Source organism: Vombatus ursinus, unplaced genomic scaffold (genome assembly GCF_900497805.2).
Source record: "Vombatus ursinus unplaced genomic scaffold, bare-nosed wombat genome assembly UNPS02006874.1, whole genome shotgun sequence".
Classification (NCBI taxonomy): domain Eukaryota; kingdom Metazoa; phylum Chordata; class Mammalia; order Diprotodontia; family Vombatidae; genus Vombatus; species Vombatus ursinus.
Window position 1 is genome coordinate 9,557,990 of NW_020946652.1, and position 21,404 is coordinate 9,579,393.

The 21,404-nt window shown below is 50.0% G+C and overlaps 2 protein-coding genes across 3 annotated transcripts; one reads left to right on the forward strand and one right to left on the reverse strand.

The window, feature by feature from the left end:
* Window positions 1-517: 517 nt before the first annotated feature.
* Window positions 518-7,712, forward strand: C1QBP (complement C1q binding protein). Its single transcript, XM_027848715.1, has 6 exons — window positions 518-896; window positions 4,557-4,707; window positions 5,197-5,287; window positions 5,775-5,870; window positions 6,205-6,327; window positions 7,393-7,712. The coding sequence occupies exons 1-6, from the start codon at window positions 533-535 to the stop codon at window positions 7,540-7,542; spliced, it is 975 nt and encodes a 324-aa protein (XP_027704516.1). The 5' UTR covers window positions 518-532; the 3' UTR covers window positions 7,543-7,712.
* A 56-nt stretch (window positions 7,713-7,768) lies between these two features.
* RPAIN (RPA interacting protein) lies at window positions 7,769-21,288 on the reverse strand. 2 transcript variants are annotated; one of them, XM_027848717.1, is made up of 7 exons: window positions 20,759-21,287; window positions 15,178-15,351; window positions 14,839-14,899; window positions 9,285-9,396; window positions 8,943-9,006; window positions 8,517-8,657; window positions 7,769-7,854 (listed from the first exon to the last, which is right to left on the reverse strand). In XM_027848717.1, the coding sequence occupies exons 1-7, from the start codon at window positions 20,963-20,965 to the stop codon at window positions 7,825-7,827; spliced, it is 789 nt and encodes a 262-aa protein (XP_027704518.1). In that variant the 5' UTR covers window positions 20,966-21,287; the 3' UTR covers window positions 7,769-7,824. The 2 variants fall into 2 exon arrangements, with proteins under 2 accessions (XP_027704518.1, XP_027704517.1); XM_027848716.1 differs by having other exon boundaries at window positions 7,817-8,657; window positions 20,759-21,288.
* Between the last annotated feature and the right edge of the window lie 116 nt (window positions 21,289-21,404).

Below are 21,404 nucleotides of genomic sequence, written 5' to 3' on the forward strand. Positions count from 1 at the left end.
ACCTCTGCCCGAGGGGGCCTGGATACAGAGTGACCTCTGCCCGAGGGAGCCTGGATACAACGTGACCTCTGCCCGAGGGAGCCTGGATACAAAGTAACCCAGTCTGGGCGCGCAGGATGCACGGGAACCTCAGGCCGGAGCACAGACAATTCGGTCACGTGCAGCTTGGATGCAACGTAACCCGGGCGCTTGCTGTCAGCCGCAGAGCCCTGGATGCGGAAGTCTGGGGAGGAAACCGGCCTGAAACGGAGCCCGGCTTCGTTCAGAGGAAGGTCGGAGGGTGGGAGAAAAGAACAGCGAAAGGAGTGAAGTCAACCGGCAGCAGAAAACGGGCGGGGAAAGTGCGCTCTGCGCGTGCGTGGCGGGTCTCGGGCGGCTTTGCCGGGAGAATACTTTGCCTCAAGCCACTCTGGGGAATTCCGGGTAATGCTCGCTCTAGAGCCGGAAGTGACTTCGGCGGTGGCGTCCAATCATCTCCAAGCAGCCAATCATCGCGCCCTTGAACACCTTCGCCGGGGCGGGCGCGGAAGAGATGCTATCGCTGCCTCCCGACCCCTTGTGTGGCGCAGGAACTTCCGGGGCGGGGCGATCTCGTGACCTTCCGGCCTGGGAATTTCCCGGCGTGTTCTGCGCTCTTTGCTGTCCTTCCGGCCGCCGCGGTCGCTCCCGGCCTCCTCCGCGTGTCTCGGTCATGGCCCCGCTGCTGCTCCCCCTGCTGCTGCGCCCCGCGGCCCGGGCCCTGCGCCCCGCCGCGGCCACCGCCACCCGCGCCTTCGGAAGCCTCCTGGGAGGAGGAATCGCCAGCGGGCCGGGACCCGCGCGCCCCCGCCTCCTGCAGCCGCTCCGGAGCGCGCCCGGCCTGTGCTCGTGCACGTGCGGCGGGCTCCACACCGAGGGTGAGCGCGCGCGGTCGGGACCCGGGGAGGGGGGGCAGAGAAAGGGAGGGGCTCCCACGCCCCACGCCGACCCCACGCCGACCCCGCACCCCCCGAAGGCGGTCACGTCGCGTCTGGGGCGCTGATTGCGCAGACTAGGGGGCAGGGTTTGGGGCTGGGGCTCCCGTCCTGCCCTTGACAGGAGCGATCCGTGCGCGGCGCCGAGCGTGAGACTCGTGGTCGTGGGTGCGGAGGGGCCAGGCCCTCACCCCCAGACCTGTTCTCAGGGGGGCTCTTGCCTTGGGGGTCCCCGGCGCCCGGCCGTCCTGGCTCTGTCGCTCTGCCCCGCCCTCCGGACTTCGGTGATTCCGCGGTTTCTGAGTCAGTGACCGTCAGGGCCCGGGACAGTCCGTTAGGCATTGGGGCGTCCGGCACCAGCGCCCTCCGCAGCCTTTGGGATCGGCGCCCCGAGAGTCTGCCCACGTGACGGCGGCTGCCGCAGACTGGACGCTGCTGCTGCCTCGAACGTCTGTCTTAAATTACCTGGAAGGGAAATGTTGAGGAAAAACCCCACCCCTTCATTGGTGGAGAGTGGGCTGGTGGCCACATTTCCCTAGCGCATACTAGGGTCCTATACATTGTTAAGTTTTTATTTGTTTTGGTTTTGATTGTTACATTGTTAACCAGATAATATTTCTGTAGAGAGACGGCAGAAACTGATAGGATCAGAGACTGCTTCAGTTTAGAGCTAATTGATTAACGTGAGATTTTGCTTGGCATCAGGGTAGTTAATGGTGAGTCAGAGAGGGAAGGGGGAAGGAAGAAGCATTTATTGCATACCTACTATGTGCCAGGCACTGTGCACTTTACAGATATCTCATTATTGAGCCCCTCCACAACCCTGGGAGGTAAGGGGCTATTTCCCGTTTTACAGTTGGGGAACCTATGCAGGCAGACAGCAGTGAAGGGACTTGCCCAGGGTCACCTAGCAAGTAAGTTTGTGAGGCTGGATTTTAAGGCTCCAGGCCCAGTGGGCTATGGGGTAAGAAGTCCTCCAGGGGCAGCTGCCAAGGGGAACTGGGGCTGAAGCCCCACTGTCCCACTTCCTGGGACCTCACTTATCAGTAGATGAGAACATGCAGCACCATATGCATCTTTACCGGAGACTTGGGGGGTGGAGGGGTTGTGTCTCTTTTTTCTTCAAAGAACTTGTTTTTTTTTTCTTTTTGGTGAGACAGTCGGGGTTAAGTGACTTGCCCAAGGTCACACAGCTACTAAGTGTCAAGTGTCTGAAGCTGGATTTGAACTCAGGTCCTCCTGGCTCCAAGGCTGGAGCTCTAACCACTGTCCCACCTAGTGCCCCTTTAAAGAACTTGAAGTGACTTAGATGTTTTGGTAGGGGGGGGTAGGAAGGGCCAGAGTTAGCCACCCTGACCCGTCACACCTCTGTCCTCCCTCCCACAGTGGCCTCTTCTCCTGCCACTGCCCTCCCCCTGCCCCCCACTTATGGCCGCTGTGGTCTGTATCCTGGGCCACAACAGTCAGCCACAGGAAGGCTTAAGTGACTACATTCCTCTCCAGTCTTCTCTTGCCCTGGCTGAACTTACCTGGTGCCTCTAACTAGTTGCCCACCTTAGGAAGGGTCTTGGTGAGCTGAAGTGTCCTGCAGAGGGCAGCCATGGCAGTGAAGGACACATTGATGGCTGAAGGAATGGGGGTTGTTTGACTGGAAGAAATAGGCAGGGTCAGGAGCAGCTATGGGGGGAAGTGACCAGGGAGCCTTCCAGAAGTAGAAGGTGGCCTCCCTCGTGGACAGTCTTAGAGCAGAAGCTGGATCAGGGACCTTCCTCTCTTGACGCCTTCTAGGATCCTATCAGCTTTTGGCCTACCGTGTGATAGCCTGCCCCCCTCGCCCTGGGCAGGGTGGGGGCGGGGAGCTGCAGGGTAAAGGGTGAGGGAATTAGCAGCACCATTGCAGGTTGGCATCTCATCCTTAACCTAACAGAGGCAAAATGACTCGTCCACAGTGATCAGGTTGTCTCCCTGGACTTCGCCTCTTATTTAGACACTGGGACATCTGACCCAAAATTGTCCAAGAAAACAAATGGGCCAGGTTCTTCTTAGAATGTGCCTGTTCAGGTAGAGTGAGCGGAGGGAGATTTGTCCCAGGTGCTCTGTTCAGTCAGGGCAGCCTTGCAGAGACAAGATTTCTGGGGTTTTTAAATGAGGCTTCTGCCTCTGTCGCCTGCCCAGGCTTGGCTGTGGCTCCCCAACCTCTCCGGATGTGGCTTTCCTCATCTCTAAAATGAGGGCGTTGGGTTAGGTTACCCCTGCTGTTCTGTTCCCTCTGAGCAGCAGCATCTCTGTGGGTGAGCGAGAGATAGCGTTGGGTCCCAGTGAGTGACCCTTTGATTTGTCCGAAGCTTAAGGCCTCTGGAATGGGGCCTAGCTGTACCACAAGTGTGTGCAGCCATCCGGTGGTGGATAAATCCTTAACACAAACTACTCAGGAAAGACAGACAAATTCACTGTGAACGCTGGAAAGTGGTCTAGCAGATGCCTAGGGTACACTGCCATCTCAGAGCAGATTTCACCACAGTGGTGACATTAAAAATGCCACCTCCCCTGTGAGTAAAATTAGAGGGGGGTGAATGGGAGGTTACGTATTTCACAATGATGGAGATAGAAGATAACTTGGCAATCTCACATAGAAAAAAAAAAATGTAAATGATTTCCCCAGTCCAGGTAGCAAGATTCAGAACAAAAGACAGATTCAGAAGAATATCATTGCACTCAACATTTCCAGTAAAAAGCTTCCATTTTCCCACACTGATTCTGTCATTTGGTGTCCATTGAACCAGAATCCAGGGAAGCAAATCATTTTTGCCTGCAACGTGAATTGCCAAAACACTTAGCATGTGACTCCCCCCTTTGCCTGCACTGGACTCCAGATTTTGGTTCATTTCCCTTCCACACCTGCTTTGGGCTCCATCCTGAAGTCTGCCACGCTCTGCAGGCTCAGGCTCACGCCTGAGACGTTCTCTTTCCAGATCTCTCAGAGGCTCAGCGCCTTCTGGATTTGCACCTAGCTTCCGATGCCTCCCCCTCAAGGGGCTGATTCCCGAGTCTCTCTCCCCCCCATCGCTATAGGATAAATACCCTATGTTTGTGTCAGTCTGGTTCCCCTCATTTGACTGGATGCCCCTCGAGTCCAGGCCATTTTGGCACTGAATGGGCATTTGAGTCAGGAGGAGACAGGCCCTGCCCTCAGGGAGCTTCCTTCTTGTGAAGGGACTGTGCCTGGGCCCAGGAGCTGGGCTGTCAGGAAGGACTTTTCCGCAGAGGCACTGGGGCACCTGTTCTCGTCTGTCATTTATTCCTGGCTGACCTTGACTCCAGATTCATGTTCACAGCTGTTGGGGAGAGGGAACCTAGGCCCCGCCCATTCCCCCCACCCTCTGCGCTAGAGAGGTGAACGGGGGAGGCAACAGGAGGTGTGTGGCCATACTGGCATCATAATGGCCCTGGGCCTCCCCACCCAACTCAACCTTGACAGTCCATGAGAAAAGTGAGAGTTGTAGACAAGGCTGGACGTGCCAAGGGTCTCTGCATCTGTCTTTAACACGAACCCATGGTAAGAGTTTAAACGATGGCATTCTCATATCTCCATTTTTATTTCAGGGGACAAGGCCTTTGCTGAATTCCTGACAGATGAAATTAAAGAGGAGAGGAAAATCCAGAAACACAAATCCCTCCCCAAGATGTCCGGGGATTGGGAACTGGGTGTGCAAGGGACAGAAGCCAAGTTAGTCCGGAGATTAGCTGGCGAGAGGTGAGTCTGGCCTGGACTGGGAGGAAATGAAGGGTATATGCCCTGGGCACTCACTGCTGGGCCTAGGACCACAGACTGAGAGCTGGAAAGGGACCTTAGCGGTCATCAGATGGTAGAACTTGTCTAGCATCACCAAATCTCACACTCCTGAGTCACTGGAACACCCCTGTACAATGGTCCTTTCAAGGGGGTGTCTCTGAGAGGAGTTAGGGGGGAAGGTGTCCAAAGAGGGATCCTCAAAACATGCTGTCCCTCTTGGGGGTGGGAGGGAAGGGGCTGAGCATGAGAAACTAGCTATGGAAGGATGATGGGGGGGGGGGGGGCATCCCTGGAACGCAGCAGCGCTGCTTTGGCCTTCTGCTTCCATCCCTTGCAAAAACCATGTTGGGTCACGGAACACGAACTCCCTTGGCCTGGAGAGGCTGCTGGTGTGTGGAGGAGGGGATCGCAACAGATACAGGACCCACTTGGTCTCTTTTTCTGCTTCAGGATCACAGTCACATTCAATATTAACAACAGTATCCCACCAACATTTGATGACGAACCACCAGAGGGACAGAAAGCCCACGAACAGCAAGAGGTGAGTTCAGCCTGGGGCTCCAGCGGCCCCCTCCAAGAGTACATTTGGGCACTGAGCACAGGAAGGTATGGCAGCCTTTCACACCCCAGCTTCTCAGGGTGCAACAGGTTAATTCAGTTCTGGTGGGTACTGTGTGCAGATCCTCCTGAAACAGATCAATGCAGGGTAATTGAGAAAAGAGAGGGCCCCAGTCCAGCATGAGCCACCTTCCCAGGGTCCACAGTGGCCAGGAGATGGAGCATCAAGTCTGAGAAACCACAACCGAGCACAGAATGTGTAAGAAAGGGGGTCAGTCGGTCAAGCAGATTGGAGCGCCAGTTTGGAAGGCACCAGTGTCAGAGGACAGATTCATACTTGGTCCTGGAAGTACCTGGCAGGTGCTGAAGAGAAGCCGTTGGCAGGGAGTGACCCCATCAGGCCTCGGTGGGGAGGAAGCCGGGCCCTGGGCTAATAGAACCCTGGCTAACTGACTTCTCCTTGGGTCCAGCCTGAACTTACATCAACCCCAAACTTCGTGGTGGAGGTTGTGAAGGACGATACCAAGAAGGCCCTTGTGTTGGACTGCCACTATCCAGAGGACGAGGTAGATCCCAGGGGCCATTTCCCATGGGGCAGGGCCTGCTCCCCCCACCTCCTCATGGGCTCTTTGTGGAGAGGGGCAAGGCAAGGTTGGGTGGGAAATACTGAGGACAGCCTCTACCAAGCCTTCTGTAGTCACTGGGCTAGGGGCAACCACCAGCACGATGGTGGTCCTGGGCAGTGTCACCCCCGTTTTATAGTTGGGAAGGTGAGGCTCAGAGAGATCAATTCATTGGCTTCCCCAGGCCAGGCCTCATGACTCCAAACAAGGAACTCTTTCCACAGCCCCAGGCCCTTGGCTGGTACCCAGCTCGCATTCTTTTCTGAAAACTTTTTAGGTGGGACAGGAAGAAGAGGATGAGAGTGACATTTTCTCTATTCGGGAAGTTAGCTTTCAGCCCACCAGCGAATCTGACTGGAAAGATACAAACTACACGCTCAACACGGATTCCCTGGACTGGGTAGGTGCTGGGGGTCTTAGCCAGAGTGGGGTGCTTTAGTCATATCCCTTTCCCCACTCACTAAGAGCTTAGAGGAGTGCCCCACTGTCACAGCCCTCTTGCTCTGGGGACCTGTATTCCAGGGCTTAGAATGTCCTTTCGTTAGCTCTGAGCCCCCAGGCACAGAGAACAGTGGCCAAACATCTCTGAGGATGCCTAGAGTCCCACTGTAGTAGCAAAGGCCTAGAGTTAGAGTGCTAGGAACAAGAACCTTAAAGGGAGGTCCTGTGGGCCCAGACACCACTGGCCTGGCCTGCCCAGTGGGCCTCAGGGGCCACCTCTTGTGCCAGCTTTCCCCTCTGCAGGCCTGTCGTCTCCCAAGTGCTGGTGGCCCTTGTCAGGAGGCTTCACCTCTTCCTGGCTTGTCTGCCCCCCATTCTCCCTAAAGACAGGACTTTGTCTCTGCACTTCAAGTTTGAGACACCCCCTTGCCAAGTTTGGGGCTTTGCCTCTGAATTCCTTATTCTTTCATCTGGTGGCATAATTCTGCTTCCCCAGTCAGTTCCCAACAGTCCAGACCTTTAGACTTTGGCGCCCGAGAGTTTTCGACTTCCCTCTTGTCTTTCCAGTCGTTTAGCGGCTGCCCCTCACTCTTGAGTTCCTGTAGGCGATGGAAGTAAGGTTGTGTCCTTCATCCTCACTGCCTCTCGCCCTGCCCCATGTGCTGCCAGTGCCAGGTGCCCCTGGGAACCTGAGGCAGGGGTCTCTTCTCTAAGGATCCTGTGTAGAATCATCTCTCCTGGGGGCTACTTGCAGTGAGTTGGGGAGGAAGGGGGACCCAGCCCCTGCCCAGGGAGTGACAGTGAAACTCACAACCCATAGACAGATTGAGGGGACTTCAGGGGAGTAGAGCCCCATGGGGAGAACCAGCTGAAACTAAGAATGACCTGGACAAAAGTCAAGGGTCGGTGTCTGCAGGGTTGGACTCCACCTCCTTGGAGGCGTGGCCAAGCACTTTGCCCAGCCCATACAGAAGGAACCCAGTTGGCTTGTGGGAGCAGGCCACCAAAAGCTGTCTCCTTATAGGCCCTGTACGACCACTTGATGGACTTCCTGGCTGACCGAGGGGTGGACAATACATTTGCAGATGAACTGATCGAGCTCAGCACGGCCTTAGAACACCAAGAGTACATCAACTTTCTGGAAGATCTGAAGGGCTTTGTCAAGTGTCAGTAGGGGAGGCCCGAGGCTGTGAGACCTGGTTATGTAGAAGCTGTTGTGGAGAAAGCACGGTAGAATGCTGTCAGACATAAATTATGTTCCCTAACCCTTTTATTTCCTTGCTCCACTGGCGTTTTTGTACACCACCACACAATGATGAGAAATAAAACTCTTGGACCCCTCCAGCGCCCAGTGTCGGTCCTGGCTCCCCTCAGCCCCCTCCCCACGCCCAGGAAGAAATAGAATTGTCCATAGAAACATGACCCCTCACTTCAGGAGGACACCCTCCGGAGGCCGTCAAAGCACCACCATCCAAGTGTCGCACACCTGTACACAGAAGAGAACAATGTGTGGCTATGGAGGTCCAGAGTGGGACCAGGTTGGGGGGTGGGGGTGGCGGCGGCCTGGCCTGCAGGGTCACTGCCTTGTCTTGAGCAGCCTTTCTGACTAGGGCTTCTCCTCTCAGGCCTCCAATAATGAGGAAGGGGAGCTCACCACCTCACCAGACAGCCCAGCACATGAGCACCTGCCTATCTCCTGCCCCTGCTCTCAGTCTTCTCTTCTGGCTCCCGTCCTCACCATGAGTCTTCGGGAATGTAGGCTGACCCTTGTGGGGTCAGGTGGTCAAAGGGATCCTTAGGTGTGGGTTGGCCTGAAGGCCTCTGACATGGTGACACTCCCCACCCCTCCCATACACAGGCTGTTCTCTTAGACACTGAGTCACTCTAAGCTGGTGGTCCACTAACAACTCCAGCTCTTCTGCCAGGAACTGTCCTAGCCTTGTGTCCCTTCTTGGTTACATGTACGGTTTTACAGTTTCCCTTTCTGCCCACTGAAAGGCAGTCCGCTTCCTGACATGTGATGAAGAAGGATTCAGGGTCAAAGGGCAATGCATCATATCAGACAGAAGCATCCCCCAGACGGCAGCCCCACCGAGCCTCCCTCAGGAGCCAGAAGGCTCCAGTGCGCTGAATGTGTGCTAAGCCTACCACACAGCTCAGGAGAAGACAGGCATTTTCTTCTGTCCCGCTGGTGATGGAAAACTCGGGCCTATGGGCACAGAACTCACTGTGTCTGTTCACACTTTCCTCTAAGAGGGCCCGGAAGGTCTGTTCTGTCAGTTCTGGAACCTGAGGAGGAACACAGTGAAGGAAAGTAATCCCCCGCTCAGTGATTCTCCTGGAGGCCCCCTCCCTCTGAGTGGACGGCCCCTTCCAGGACCACAGCCTTGCTCCAGACACCTGTGCTCTCCCCCACCCCTCTTCCTCTTCTATTTGTCTTCTCGCATTAGAACACAGTCCTAGAAGGCAGGGGCTCTTCAGCGCTTGATACACAGTCAGCACTTAATAAATGCACTCTGACTGTAAACAGGCAATTGTACAAGGTCTAAGGGATAGCAAGACGGGACAACTCACCTGAGAGGAGAGATAGAGGCCACACTGACACAGGACCGTGCCTCTTACCACAGTCAGGTTGTACCTAAAAGCAGACCCATTCTCAGAAGCTAGTTAGAAAAACAGCCTTTGGTTTGAAATCCTTTTTTTTTTTTTTTTTTTTTTTTGGTGAGGCAATCGGGGTTAAGTGACTTGCCCAGGGTCACACAGCTAGTTAAGTATCAAGTGTCTGAGGCCAGATTTGAACTCAGGTCCTCCTGACTCCAAGGCTGGAGCTCTATGCACTGCGCCACCTAGCTGCCCCTTGGTTTGAAATCCTAACGGCTCCAATTCAAAGCTGCCCCCAAAGACTGAAGCTTTTACCTTGAACACACCGGACAGATGAGCCCATCTGTCTGCAGCCCCTCCAGCAGGGCCCAGAGGCACCTGTCATCAAACCGCAAACTCCTTTCATATTCCTCAATGAAGGCTTGTTCTGGAAGGGAAAGGAAAGGTAAGTCACTCGGGGCAAAATCAACGTTCTCTTCCCCTGGCACAGAAAAATAACAATGAGGAAACCTCCAAGTGTCCAGGGACAGGAGGAACACAACTGGGAAATCCTCGTCCCATAGCTGGGCTGCATGTGCTACAGCAAAAAGCAATGAGATGCAATGCTGGTAGGGCTGTGGAAAATCAGGCATGTTTTAAGTCATTGTGCCTGAAAGATAATCTGGCAGTATGTAGGACGCTACAAAAAGAAAGGCCCTTTTGGACCCAGTAACCCCATGGTTGGGAAATGCCTGGAGGGTCCTCTAAAGCTCAGTCGTATTTCAATAGCAACATTATATGGGACTGCAAAACAAACTAAATGTCCCCAGGAAGAGGGGCTGGTTAGATAAAATGTGCTATATTCACATAACAGACTACTGTAATGTAATTAAGACCTACAAGTAATCTGGAAAAAAATGTTTAAAAGGGGAGAAGGCAAAACCAGAAGAATAAAATACACACAAAACAAAGACCATTTAAAAGGAAAAGTGAATGAATGAAAGGACAAAGAATCCTGATAGAGACTTGAGAGGGAGGGACTGAGACATGACATTTTGTAGACTGAAATTTAAAAACACATTCAATGAGCTGTATTAGTGTTCAATATTAAATTGATTTTCTTTTAAGTTCTCTGACAGGCACTGAAGCCACCTAGTTCTTACTGTGGGACCCCAGTTCTACTCCTAGGTCATAAAGAACACAGTAGTGAAGTGTTCCTGTAATATTTCACTGGTCTAAAAAGCTAAAGGCAGTGTTTTCCCTGACCAGCCTTACAGAAAATCTGACTTTTCTGTATTTGAGTTCTTAACAAGGGAATGGCTGTTTCTATGGTAAAGAGCAGTGATCAATCAACAAGCATGTATTAAGCATGTACCATATACCAGGCCCTGTGCTAAGCTGTAAGAATATAAAAACAAAACAAAGTCCTCAAGGAACTGGCCTCTAATAGATGATAAAAGTGCATCAAATATCTTCCCTGGACAGAAAGAAGTTTTTTAAAACACCTCTCAGTAATCCGTGTTTTATAATAATTTTGTGTCCCTATGGACATCAATTCAGACACAGCTTGTCTGGTCACCACCGACTGGCAATGAACAGCAAACTGAAAGATGAAAAAGGCTCCTGACACAACAAGCAGGGCCTGGGTCAGATGAGGCCAGGAACCTTGGCCGGCAAACACTCGCTTTCCTTGCCAGACAGAGAGTCGAGTGCACTAGTAATCTGTGGTAATCCAGAATAGATGAACAGTTAGAAACAGTCCGACTTCACAAAAGAGCCCCAACAAAACCATCTCGTCCCGTGGGCATTTGGGGACGAAACAGGGAGCATGATGACAACTAGAGACATGAAGTGCAACAGGATTGGCTGTTTCCAGGACAGTTCTAACAGCGAGGAAATCAGGAGGTAGCAATAGCAGGCGAACAGATGAAGTTTGGGACAATGCCTGACTAATCCAAAGGATAAAAGAGAAATCCATCCCGAGGCAGCCATTTATGATTTACACGGTTTCTCCAAGGAGGGAAGATTCTAAAGGAATGAATATGACCATGGCGCAGCCTGAGAGACAAGTCAAGCCAAGCAACAGCACAGCATGGAGAGGCCTGTTTGGCATCTCAACCATACTGGCTCCCGTGGGGAGGGAAAAGTCACAGCAAGCCTCTTCCAGTTCCGTATTTCAGACTAGAGGGACTGTTTGCATTGGTGGAGGGGATTGTTTCCTGTACCAATGACATCAGCTTTGGTCAAAAATCAATAAATGACCGTGATATTACCAAAGACGACCAAGCCAACATCAGCACCCCTAGGCCCACGTACTTGTCCTCACCTCTACACAAACTTTAGAAGCTTCGTGTATAGAGGCATCCCAGTATGTTTGATGAAAATGAGAGAGGAGCCCTTAGCCCTTCAGAAGTGATTGTCCCCAGAAGTGACAGTAACTGACAGTCCAGACCCAAGTGTGATCCATGGGTGATTCCGTAGAAATGCCAGACGTGGTGGAGCAATCTGCAGCTGTAAGGAACAACTTCCAACAAGGTTCCAGCCCAGAAACGGTAAGATCATCCACGAATCCAAAAGATGAAACCACAGAATAGCAACAGAAGCAAGGGAGTGGGTGCTCTCCCCCGGTACATGTGCCCACTGTCATGATGTCCTATCCAAATACAGAGGCATCCCTTTGCAGACTATCATGGTGAGCAAACTGAACTCAAGCTACCAATAAGGTACATGCTTCCAAAGAGCAGGATGAACCTAGCATGCCACCCAGGAAACACCACACGCCCAAACAAGGTTATACCACTGGACCAGCCACTGCAGAGCCCACTGATACTTAAGCCACAGATGGCTACAGCTAGTGACCTAGCCTAGAACTGAGCAGGAGAATAGGCTAGATTGCTTCTGGCAAACTGAACAGAATAGAAACTCACTGAAAACCCTTATCGGGATATGGTGCTAGATGAGGGGCAAGCATTTAATTCCTATGCTCCCCCACCCCCCCCCCCAAAAAAAACCAAGCAACAACAAATCTCTTGTACCACATGTCAAACCATGTGCAAAAAAGGCACCTTCTGACATCCTGATCACTGATCCTATGAAAGTAATCTCAGCTGGCCACTGCATTCATCAGAATTCTGAGGCTTTCGAGGTTGGGTGTTCTGGTTCTGCTTCATTCACTCTGCATCAAGTCACAGAGATCTTCGGGGGCTTCTCTGACACCATTGCCTTCATCACTTTTTGCAGCCTGTTAAGACTTCATTCAATTCCACTACAGGAATTTATTCAGCCATTTGCCACTATGATCACCCCCTTAGTTCCCAGTCTGGTGCCACCACAAAAAGAGCGGCCATAAATATTGTATGTGAATGTCCTTTTTTTCTTGCTTCAGTGTCTTTGTGGTATAGGCCGGGGAGCTGCATGGACAGGTCCACAAGTAGGCCCAGCTGAGTGACTTCTGGCTGTAGTTCTCAGCCTCTCCAGGATGGCTGGGCCAGGTCACAGCTCCATCAGCACTTCATGAACAGGCCCGTTTTCTTCCAGCCTCTGCCATTTTCCTCGAGTGATCTGGAGCATTTCTTCATATGGCTGTTTGAAGTTTGAATTTCTTCTCCCAAGAATGGCTTGTTCCGACCCTTTGACCATTTATCAATTAGGGACTATGAGGAGTATCACCTTGTGAAGCAGCAGAGGGTTAGCAAGGCCATCCCACGGGTGCTCAAGGATGAAAATGTGGAACGAGAAAAGAAAGAAAACAGAAAGGAAAAGATGGAGGAAACCCTGCTTTCTCCACCCAGGGCTGCTAGCCCCTACCTAATCTTGTCTGCCTGGATGCTCCTGCAGAGGAAACAGGAGGGGCACCCAAAAGAGCAGACAAAGGCAGGACAACATCTCGGGGTCTCAGAGCAGATTCTTGCAGGAGGATCTGCACAAGTGTGAAGGTGAGCTTTAAGACGCCTAGACACAAGGTATCTGAAAGAAAGGAAGATGGCAGGAGCATGGAAAAGGTGCCAATGGAGAGTCAACTGACCCAAGGCACTGGTCAGGAGGCTTCAGCAAGTGCCGGACCACAACGGACAACGTGTGCATCTCACAAGGACCTCCCCCCAGCTTGTTCAATGGCTCTTCTCCCAAGGTGCTCCCACCCACACGTCAAGATCATTCAAGACTCTTCGGAAGAGGTGACAATGGAAATACCCTGCACCCCCCAATAATGAGGCACAAAAATGAGGAGGTGGACTCTCCCCAAAGATGCTCGTCACCATCTGGCTCAAGGAGACCAGGGATGCTCCTATTTGCTGATGGCACCGGGGTGGGGGTGGGGTTGCATGAAGCCCAAGGCATTACAGAGACTCCTGGAAGACATCTGGCATCGTTCGAAGGAGTTCAGATCTTCCATCCACACAAGGAACACCAAATGGATGAAGAATGCCTATGACCCAGATTTCAACCTGCATTTGAATGGACATCCTACATTAGCCCATCATATATATTTCTAGGACCTAGAACAAGGGGACCACGAGCTGGGCAGGGCTGGAAAGGAGGCAGAGAGCAGGCAAGACCACACTGAGACACTGCCAACCCCCTTTACAGAACAGAGCTTTTCCTACAGCAAAGAGCCATGCAAATATTTTACTGCTGCTGCTGTCCCCAGGGTGAGAATGAAAGATGAGCATCACAGAGAAGGTCAAAGGGCGCAACCAGGCTGTAACATATCACAAGGAACTCTGAAGGACATGATCACAGGAGCTTATGGGGACGTGGGAGGACAGGATGGTCAGTGCTCCTAGCAGCCAGGCCTCTGTGTGGGAGGATATGGAGGAGTCACACAGCAGGGGCACACACAGATGGCTTTGGGAGAGGCCCCAGACCCACCCTTTGAGACCCTAAAACACTGCCACAAGAGCACCAGAGCCCCCTGGTGGCCCTGAGCCAGCCTGGACAGAAAATACATACTTGGTACCAGGCACTCAGAGTATAGATACACTGAGGGTAACAAAACCTCCTCTCAAAGTGGGAGCCACATGGGCATGTGGGAGTATGAGTGTGAGAGTGTGTGAGTGTGTGTGAGTGTGTGAGAGTGTGTGTGCGTGTGTGTGTGTGTGTACTGACCCATACCCCCCCCCACCACACTCATGGACACAGTACAGGGAGACTCAGATAAATACAAGACAGTTAGGAAGAAAAGGAGAGAGCCAGGGAAGGGCACGTAGTCGGCCTGAGGGTTGTGGAGGGGAGTCTAGAACACATTGGAACTAGCAAAAGTAGCAATCCATGTGTATAAAGACCTAAGGCTTGCAAAACACTGGGTGTCTGTTCTTATCAGCGCTGATATGGGACATCACTAGATCCTCACCAGACTTCAACTCCCCTTTTATGGACTAGGAAACCGAAGGGACTTGCCTACAGTTCCCCAGCTACTATGTGTGGGGCAGGATTAGAACTCAAGCCTCCCTGGCTCTAGGCCCAGTGGTCTGGCCCACCCCCACATGTAGGAGAGTGGCAGAAAGTCTGCTCTGCTCTCAGAGGCCATGGTTTCACGGAAGATGACCTGGCCCACGTTTTTTCTTTCAAAGCTCTCTCAGGTCAGCTCCGTCTGGAGCACACTGGTGTGGGGTGGCTTCTAGCCCCAGGCTCAGTCTCCTCAGCTGTAGTCCACACTTACCGCTCTCCCACAGGCCAGCCCTGGAGCAGATCCTTGGGCATTCCCCCAAGCTCAGAGAGGGTAGGGATCTGCCCAAGACTGCCCAGCCAGGTGTGTCCTAGGACGCAGGCCTCCTGATGCTTAGGCTAGTGACCACTCAGACAAGGGGGGAGGTGCTGGTCCATGGGACGGGTCTGTGGCCAGCTTGCCCCAAGGGAGCTGGAGCGTCCAAAGCCCACCCTCCAGAGTCACCTTGACTCAGGAGCTCCTGCTGGATTTCCTCCAAGACAGCAAGGTCCTCGGGGTCCTCCACCTACAAGGGAGAGGAAGCATTTGGGTTTGGGTTCTTCTCCTCCAAAGGATCCCAAGCTGTGGCCCAGTGCACTTATGACCCCTCCAGGGCGGAGGCGAGAAGGACCTCAGGACAGCCCTTTCACAGAGTCCTGGTGCACCGGCCTTTCCCTGCAAATGCTGAAGAAATAAGAGAGGCTCCCAGGCTTTCTGGTCTCTGTCCCGAGAGTTGTCCAAATGCCCAGAAGGATGGGGGATGGTCCCTCGTACCCCTCACTCACCACCCGAGGGCACACAGACCTGTGCAAAAGTCTTGCTGCACCTCTGGGCCACCAGGCTCTCGTGGGTGGACTGCAAGGTCAGCCACTCTGCCTCCATCACCTCCTGGGCCAGGACGCCTCGGGAAGCTTCTCCCACTCGGCGATACTTGTCCAGGAGCTGGGCCCGGCTGTTTTTCATCCTCTGAAAGCATCCCTGGGAGGAGAGAGATAAGTGAGTGCAAAATACAAAAATACGAGCAACACAAAGTAGAGGCCAGACTAGTGATGCCGCAGGCCCTTTCTTGCACAAGAATCCCGAGAGCTTAGGACCAAGCTGGTAACTATGGGGGGGTGGGGGCAGAATGGCCTGACTTTAGGATGGAGAAGAGGCAGGCCTCACCTATATGAGAGGAGGCACAGGGCCTCCATTCAACATTTCCATCCTTCATGAAATAATATTTCTTTTTTTATTATTAATTTATTTTGATTTATCAACCATCACTTCCCTATGCTTTTGAGTTTTAATTTTTTCTCCCCCTTCCTCCCCATCTCCCTGCCCAAAACAGCTCACAATCTGATATAGGCTCCACATATACATTCCTATTAAACATTTTCACATTAGTGATGTTGTAAGGAAAAATTAGAATCAACAGAAGGAACCACCAGAAAGAGGAAACAACAAAACAGAAGGAAAAAAATAGTAAACAGTATGCTTTGATCTGCCTTCAGACTGTATAGTAATTTCTTTGGATGTGGATAGCATTTTCCATCATGAGACCTTTGGAGATGTCTTATATCCTTGCATTGCTGAGAAGGGCTACGTCTATCAACGTTAGTCACCACACAATGTGGCTGTTACTGTGTACAGTGTTCTCCTGGTCCTGCTCACTTCACTCAGCATCAGTCCATACAAGTCTCTCCAGGTTTTTCTGAAGTCTGCCTGCTTATCATTTCTTATAGCACAATAGTATTCCATTACATTCATATGCCACAACTTGCTCAGTCAATTGATGGGCATCCCCTCAATTTCTAATTCTTGGCCACCACAAAAAGAGCTGCTATAAATATTTTTGTACATGTGGGTCCTTTTCCCATTTGTATGATCTCTTTGGGATACAGCCCTAGAAGTGCTATTGCTGGGTCAAAGGGTATGCACATTTTTATAGCCCTTTGGGCATAGTTCCAAATTGCTCTCCAAAGTGGTTGGATCATTTCACAACTCCACCAACAATGCATTAGTGTTCCAATTTTCCCACATCTTCTCCAACATTCATCATTTTCCTGTTTTGTCAAGTTGGCCAATCTGATAGGTGTGATGTGGTACCTCAGAGTTGTTTTGATTTGCATTTCTCTAATCAATAGTGATTTAGAGCATTTTTTCATAACACTATAGATGGCTTTAATTTCTTCATCTGAGAACTGTCTGTTCATATCCTTTGACCATTTATCAATTGGAGAATGGCTTGTATTCTTATAAATTTGACTTAATTCTCAATATAAATGAGGCCCTTATCAGAGAGACTAGCTGTAAAAATTCTTTCCCAGTTTTCTACTTTCCTTCTAATCTTGGTTGCACTGGCTTTGTTTGTGCAAAAAATTTTCAATTTAATGTAATCAAAGTTATCCATTTTGCTTTTCATAATGTTTTCTATCTCCTGTTTGGTCATGAATTCTTCTGTTCTCCATAAATCTGATAGGTAAACTATTCATTGCTCTCCCAGTTTGCTTACAGTATCAGCCTTTATATCTAAATCATGAACCCATTTTGACTTTATTTTGTTTTGGGGGTTTTTTTTTGTTTTCTTATCTTTTTGGGTTTTTTTTTATTAATTTATTTTGACTTATCAATAATCACTTCCATATGCTTTTGAGTTTAAAATTTTTCTCCCCCTTCCTCCCCACCACCCTCTCCAAGACAGTGCATAATCTGATATAGGTTATAGATTTACATTCATATTAAACATATTTTCACATTAGTGATGTTGTAAGTAGAAATTAAAACCAATAGGAGGAACCATCAGAAAGAGGAAACAAAACTCAACAGGAGAGAAAAAAAAATAACAATTTGACTTCCATAGTTCTTTCTTTGGGTGTAGATAGCATTTTCCATCACAAGGCCCCTGGAGATGTCTTAGATTCTTGTATTGCCAGGAAGGGTTAAGTTTATCAATATTAGTCATCACACAACATGGCTGTTATTGTGTACAACGTTCTCTTGGTTCTGCTCACTTCACTCAGCATCAGTCCATACAAGTCTTTCCAGGTTTTTCTGAAGTCAGTCTGTTCATCATTTCTTATAGCACAATAGTATTCCATCACATTCATATACCACAACTTGCTCAGCCATTCCCCAATTGATGGGCATCCTCTCAATTTCCAATTCTTTGCCACCACAAAAAGAGCTGCCATGAATATTTTTGTACATGTAGGTCCTTTTCCCATTTGTATGATCTCTTTGGGATACAGCCCTAGAAGTGCTATTGCTGGGTCAAAGGGTATGCACATTTTTATAGCCCTTTGGGCATAGTTCCAAATTGCTCTCCAAAGTGGTTGGATCATTTCACAACTCCACCAACAATGCATTAGTGTTCCAATTTTCCCACATCTTCTCCAACATTCATCATTTTCCTGTTTTGTCAAGTTGGCCAATCTGATAGGTGTGATGTGGTACCTCAGAGTTGTTTTGATTTGCATTTCTCTAATCAACAGTGATTTAGAGCATTTTTTCATATGACTATAGACGGCTTTAATTTCTTCATCTGAGAACTGTCTGTCCATATCCTTTGACCATTTATCAACTGGAGAATGGCTTGTATTATAAATTTGACCTAATTCTCTATATATTTTAGAAATGAGGCCCTTATCAGAGAGACTAGTTGTAAAAATTCTTTCCCAGTTTCCTACCTTCCTTCTAATCTTGGTCATTGGCTTTGTTTGTGCAAAAACTTTTCAATTTAATGTAATCAAAATTATCTATTTTGCTTTTCGTAATGTTCTCTATCTCCTATTTGGTCATGAATTCTTCTGTTCTCCATAGATTTGACAGGTAAACTATTCCTTGCTCTCTCAGTTTGCTTATAGTATCAGCCTTTATATCTAAATCATGTACCCACTTTGACTTTATTTTGGTATATGGTGTGAGATTTTGGTCTATGTCTAGTTTCTGCCATACCGTTTTCCAGTTTTCCCAGCAGTTTTTTCCAAAGAGTGGGTTCTTATCCCAGAAGCTGGGGTCTTTGGTTTTATCAAATAGTAGATTACTATAGTCATTGACTACTGTGTCTTGCATTCTTAACCTATTCCGCTGATCCATCATTCTATTTCTTAGCCAGCACCAAGCAATTTTGATGATTGCTGCTTTAGAATACAATTTAAGATCTGGAATGGCTAGGCCGCCTTCCCCTGCATTTCTTTTCATTAGTTCCCTTGATATTCTGGACCTTTTGTTCTTCCAAATGAATCTTGTTATTCTTTTTTCTAACTCTATAAAATAATTTTTTGATGGTATGATTGGTATGGCACTGAATAAGTAAATTAGCTTAGGGAGAATTGTCATTTATATTACATTAGCTCAGCCTACCCATGAGCAACTGATGTTTTTCCAATTATTTAGATCTGACTTTATTTGTGTGAAAATGGTTTGGTAAGTGTGTTCATATAGTTCCTGGGTTTGTTTTCATAGGTACATTCCTAAATATTTTATACTGTATACAGTAACTTTAAATGGAATTTCTCTTTCTATCTCTTGCCGTTAGGCTTTGTTGGTAATATATAGAAATGTTGATGATTTATGTTGGTTTATTTTATAGTCTGGAACTTTGCTAAAGTTGCTTATTATTTCAAGTAGTTTTTTACTTCATTCTCTAGGATTCCCTAAGTATATCATCATATCATCTGCAAAGATGATACGGAACAATGGAAAATGGAACAATATTCACACAACATTTTTCCATTCTAGCACACTGCAATTGCTATGGTTATTTTAAAGAGCGGATCTGAGATGATTCTGTCCAAGGAAGCCATTCTAGAGAAGAACCAGAGGGACAGGACAGGGGATTCCAGAGTGGGAAAAGGGCTGAAGCAACCCTGTTATAACCGGGGAAACTGAGGGCTGGAGAGGCTTCATTGCTTTGCATTCATGTTACTGAGTTCTCGTATCTTTTAATTTTTAAAGATGGGCCTTTGTTTTGGGAAGAAGCCTCAGACATACCCTAAATTTGTGGCTAACCCCCCCCCCAGCCTCAAGGAACAAACACAACCAATATCTGACACCCTCCTGATAGCTTTGTTTCTTCTTTGCCCATGCAATAATATTTCTAAGAGTGAGTGAGACACAGGAAAAAAAAAAAAAATGTAGCCAGAGACAGAAAGTGGTTAGGAGGAGCAGCTCAAACCAGGGACTTCAAAAGTGTAATCTCATGGAGTTTACAGAGAGAATAAAGATGGAATATCTTTAGAAAATTAGGAAATAAAATTCAGAATAGATTTAGATTGGAAGGGAAGAGAAATGACGAGAAAGAAACAAAGGAAAACTCCTAGAAAAGAGGCTATTTGCTTAAGAGGGCAGAGAAAGAGACTGCCCCGAGACAGTGGATAAGTAGAAAACTAAACCCATTTAGTTAACAATTTAATTACATCCAAAGAAATAAGGCAAAGAAGCAGCAGAGAAGGGGGATAAATTCTGAGCACGGACAAGTATCCAAGTAGGACAACCAAAACTAACTGTCAGGGTCAACAACCCTGAAAAGGGGGGAAAAAGGAATGCAAACGAAATAAATGAAGAGAAGGGCTATTGGAGAACCCCACGTGTCTAGTACATAACTTCATAATCTACATTAGTGGCTAGAGGGAAAGCAGACTCCTAAGCATTACAGCTGTGGCTCTTGTCTGCTGTCCCTGGACATACACTGAAGGTGCACAGGAGGAAGGCAAATGACACAGCCAAGGCGACCCAAAATGGAACAATATTCACACAACATGTTTGTATTCCAGCACACAGCAATTGCTATGGTTATTTTAAAGAGTGGATCTGAGATGATTCTGTCCAAGGAAGCCATTCTAGAGAAGAACCAGAGGGACAGGACAGGGGATTCCAGAGTGGGAAAAGGGCTGAAGCAACCCTGTTATAACCGGGGAAACTGAGGGCTGGAGAGGCTTCATTGCTTTGCATTCATGTTACTGAGTTCTGGTATCTTTTAGTTTTTAAAGATGGGCCTTTGTTTCGGGAAGAAGCCTCAGACATACCCTAAATTCGTGGCTAAGCCCCCGCCTCCCCCAGCCTCAAGAAACAAACACAACCAATATCTGACGCCCTCCTGCCTGGGTAGTTTTGTCTACCACCTACCCACTACCCACAGTTAGTCTGGAAGAGGAGCCGAGCTTGGGCCTCACATGTATTCCGGGCCAGGGCTCATCCAGGCCGTTCCCAAGTGCTTTCCCAAAGGCTTAGACCCGAGCACAGCTCCACCAACAATGCACAGGTGCAGCAGGCGGCGAGAGGCGGTGCCCAGGAAAGTGGGCGGGGCCTAGAGGCCAGGCCAAGGCAGGGTCGGCGGCAGGAGGGGGGATGCCCGCGGGGCATGGCGGGAGGGGCGACGCTCCCCGACTTAGACCGCGCTCACCTGCCGGTACGTCTCCTTCCAGGCCGGGCCCCCAGGGCGCTTGTGAAGTGCGCGTCGTCCCTGCCCCGCTGCTCCCGCCTCCATGATGTCCGATGCCCCAGAGATGCCCGGCTCCCAAGCGAGGCCGCTACTTCCGCCCCCACCGCGCTGCATACTGGGAACGGAGTCCTGCCACGGCCTGCGCATGCGTGAACGCTTCCGGCGCATGATAGCAACAGTGGTCCGCAACCTTCTCGCTCTTTTGGGTGCCTCTCCCTCGGAACCCCGTCCGGAGAGCCACTGAGACGCGGGGCGCGAAGGCGTCCTTCCCGAGCAGGGCTCTGCCTGTCCTGGCTTCACAAGCCCCAAAAGGCAATATCGACAGGATCCAACGAAAACGATCTGGGGGCCTTTCTGCAGGCTTTGCCCCCGGGCTTCAGTTTGCCTATGGGTATAAAGGGTCTTTTAGGCCTAGAGGTGGAGCGGCCTCAATAAAGTGACAACCCTGACATGGGAGGCGAGGGGTCGTTTCCCAGAGGGGCCGTTTCCAAGAGGGGCCAGCCTCAGGGTCCACGCCGTCCATCGCGAGGGCCAGCAGGTCAGAGTTCACAGGCCCAGATGCCGATTAAGCCAGTGACCCCCCCGCCCTTGGTAACCTCGGGTTCGG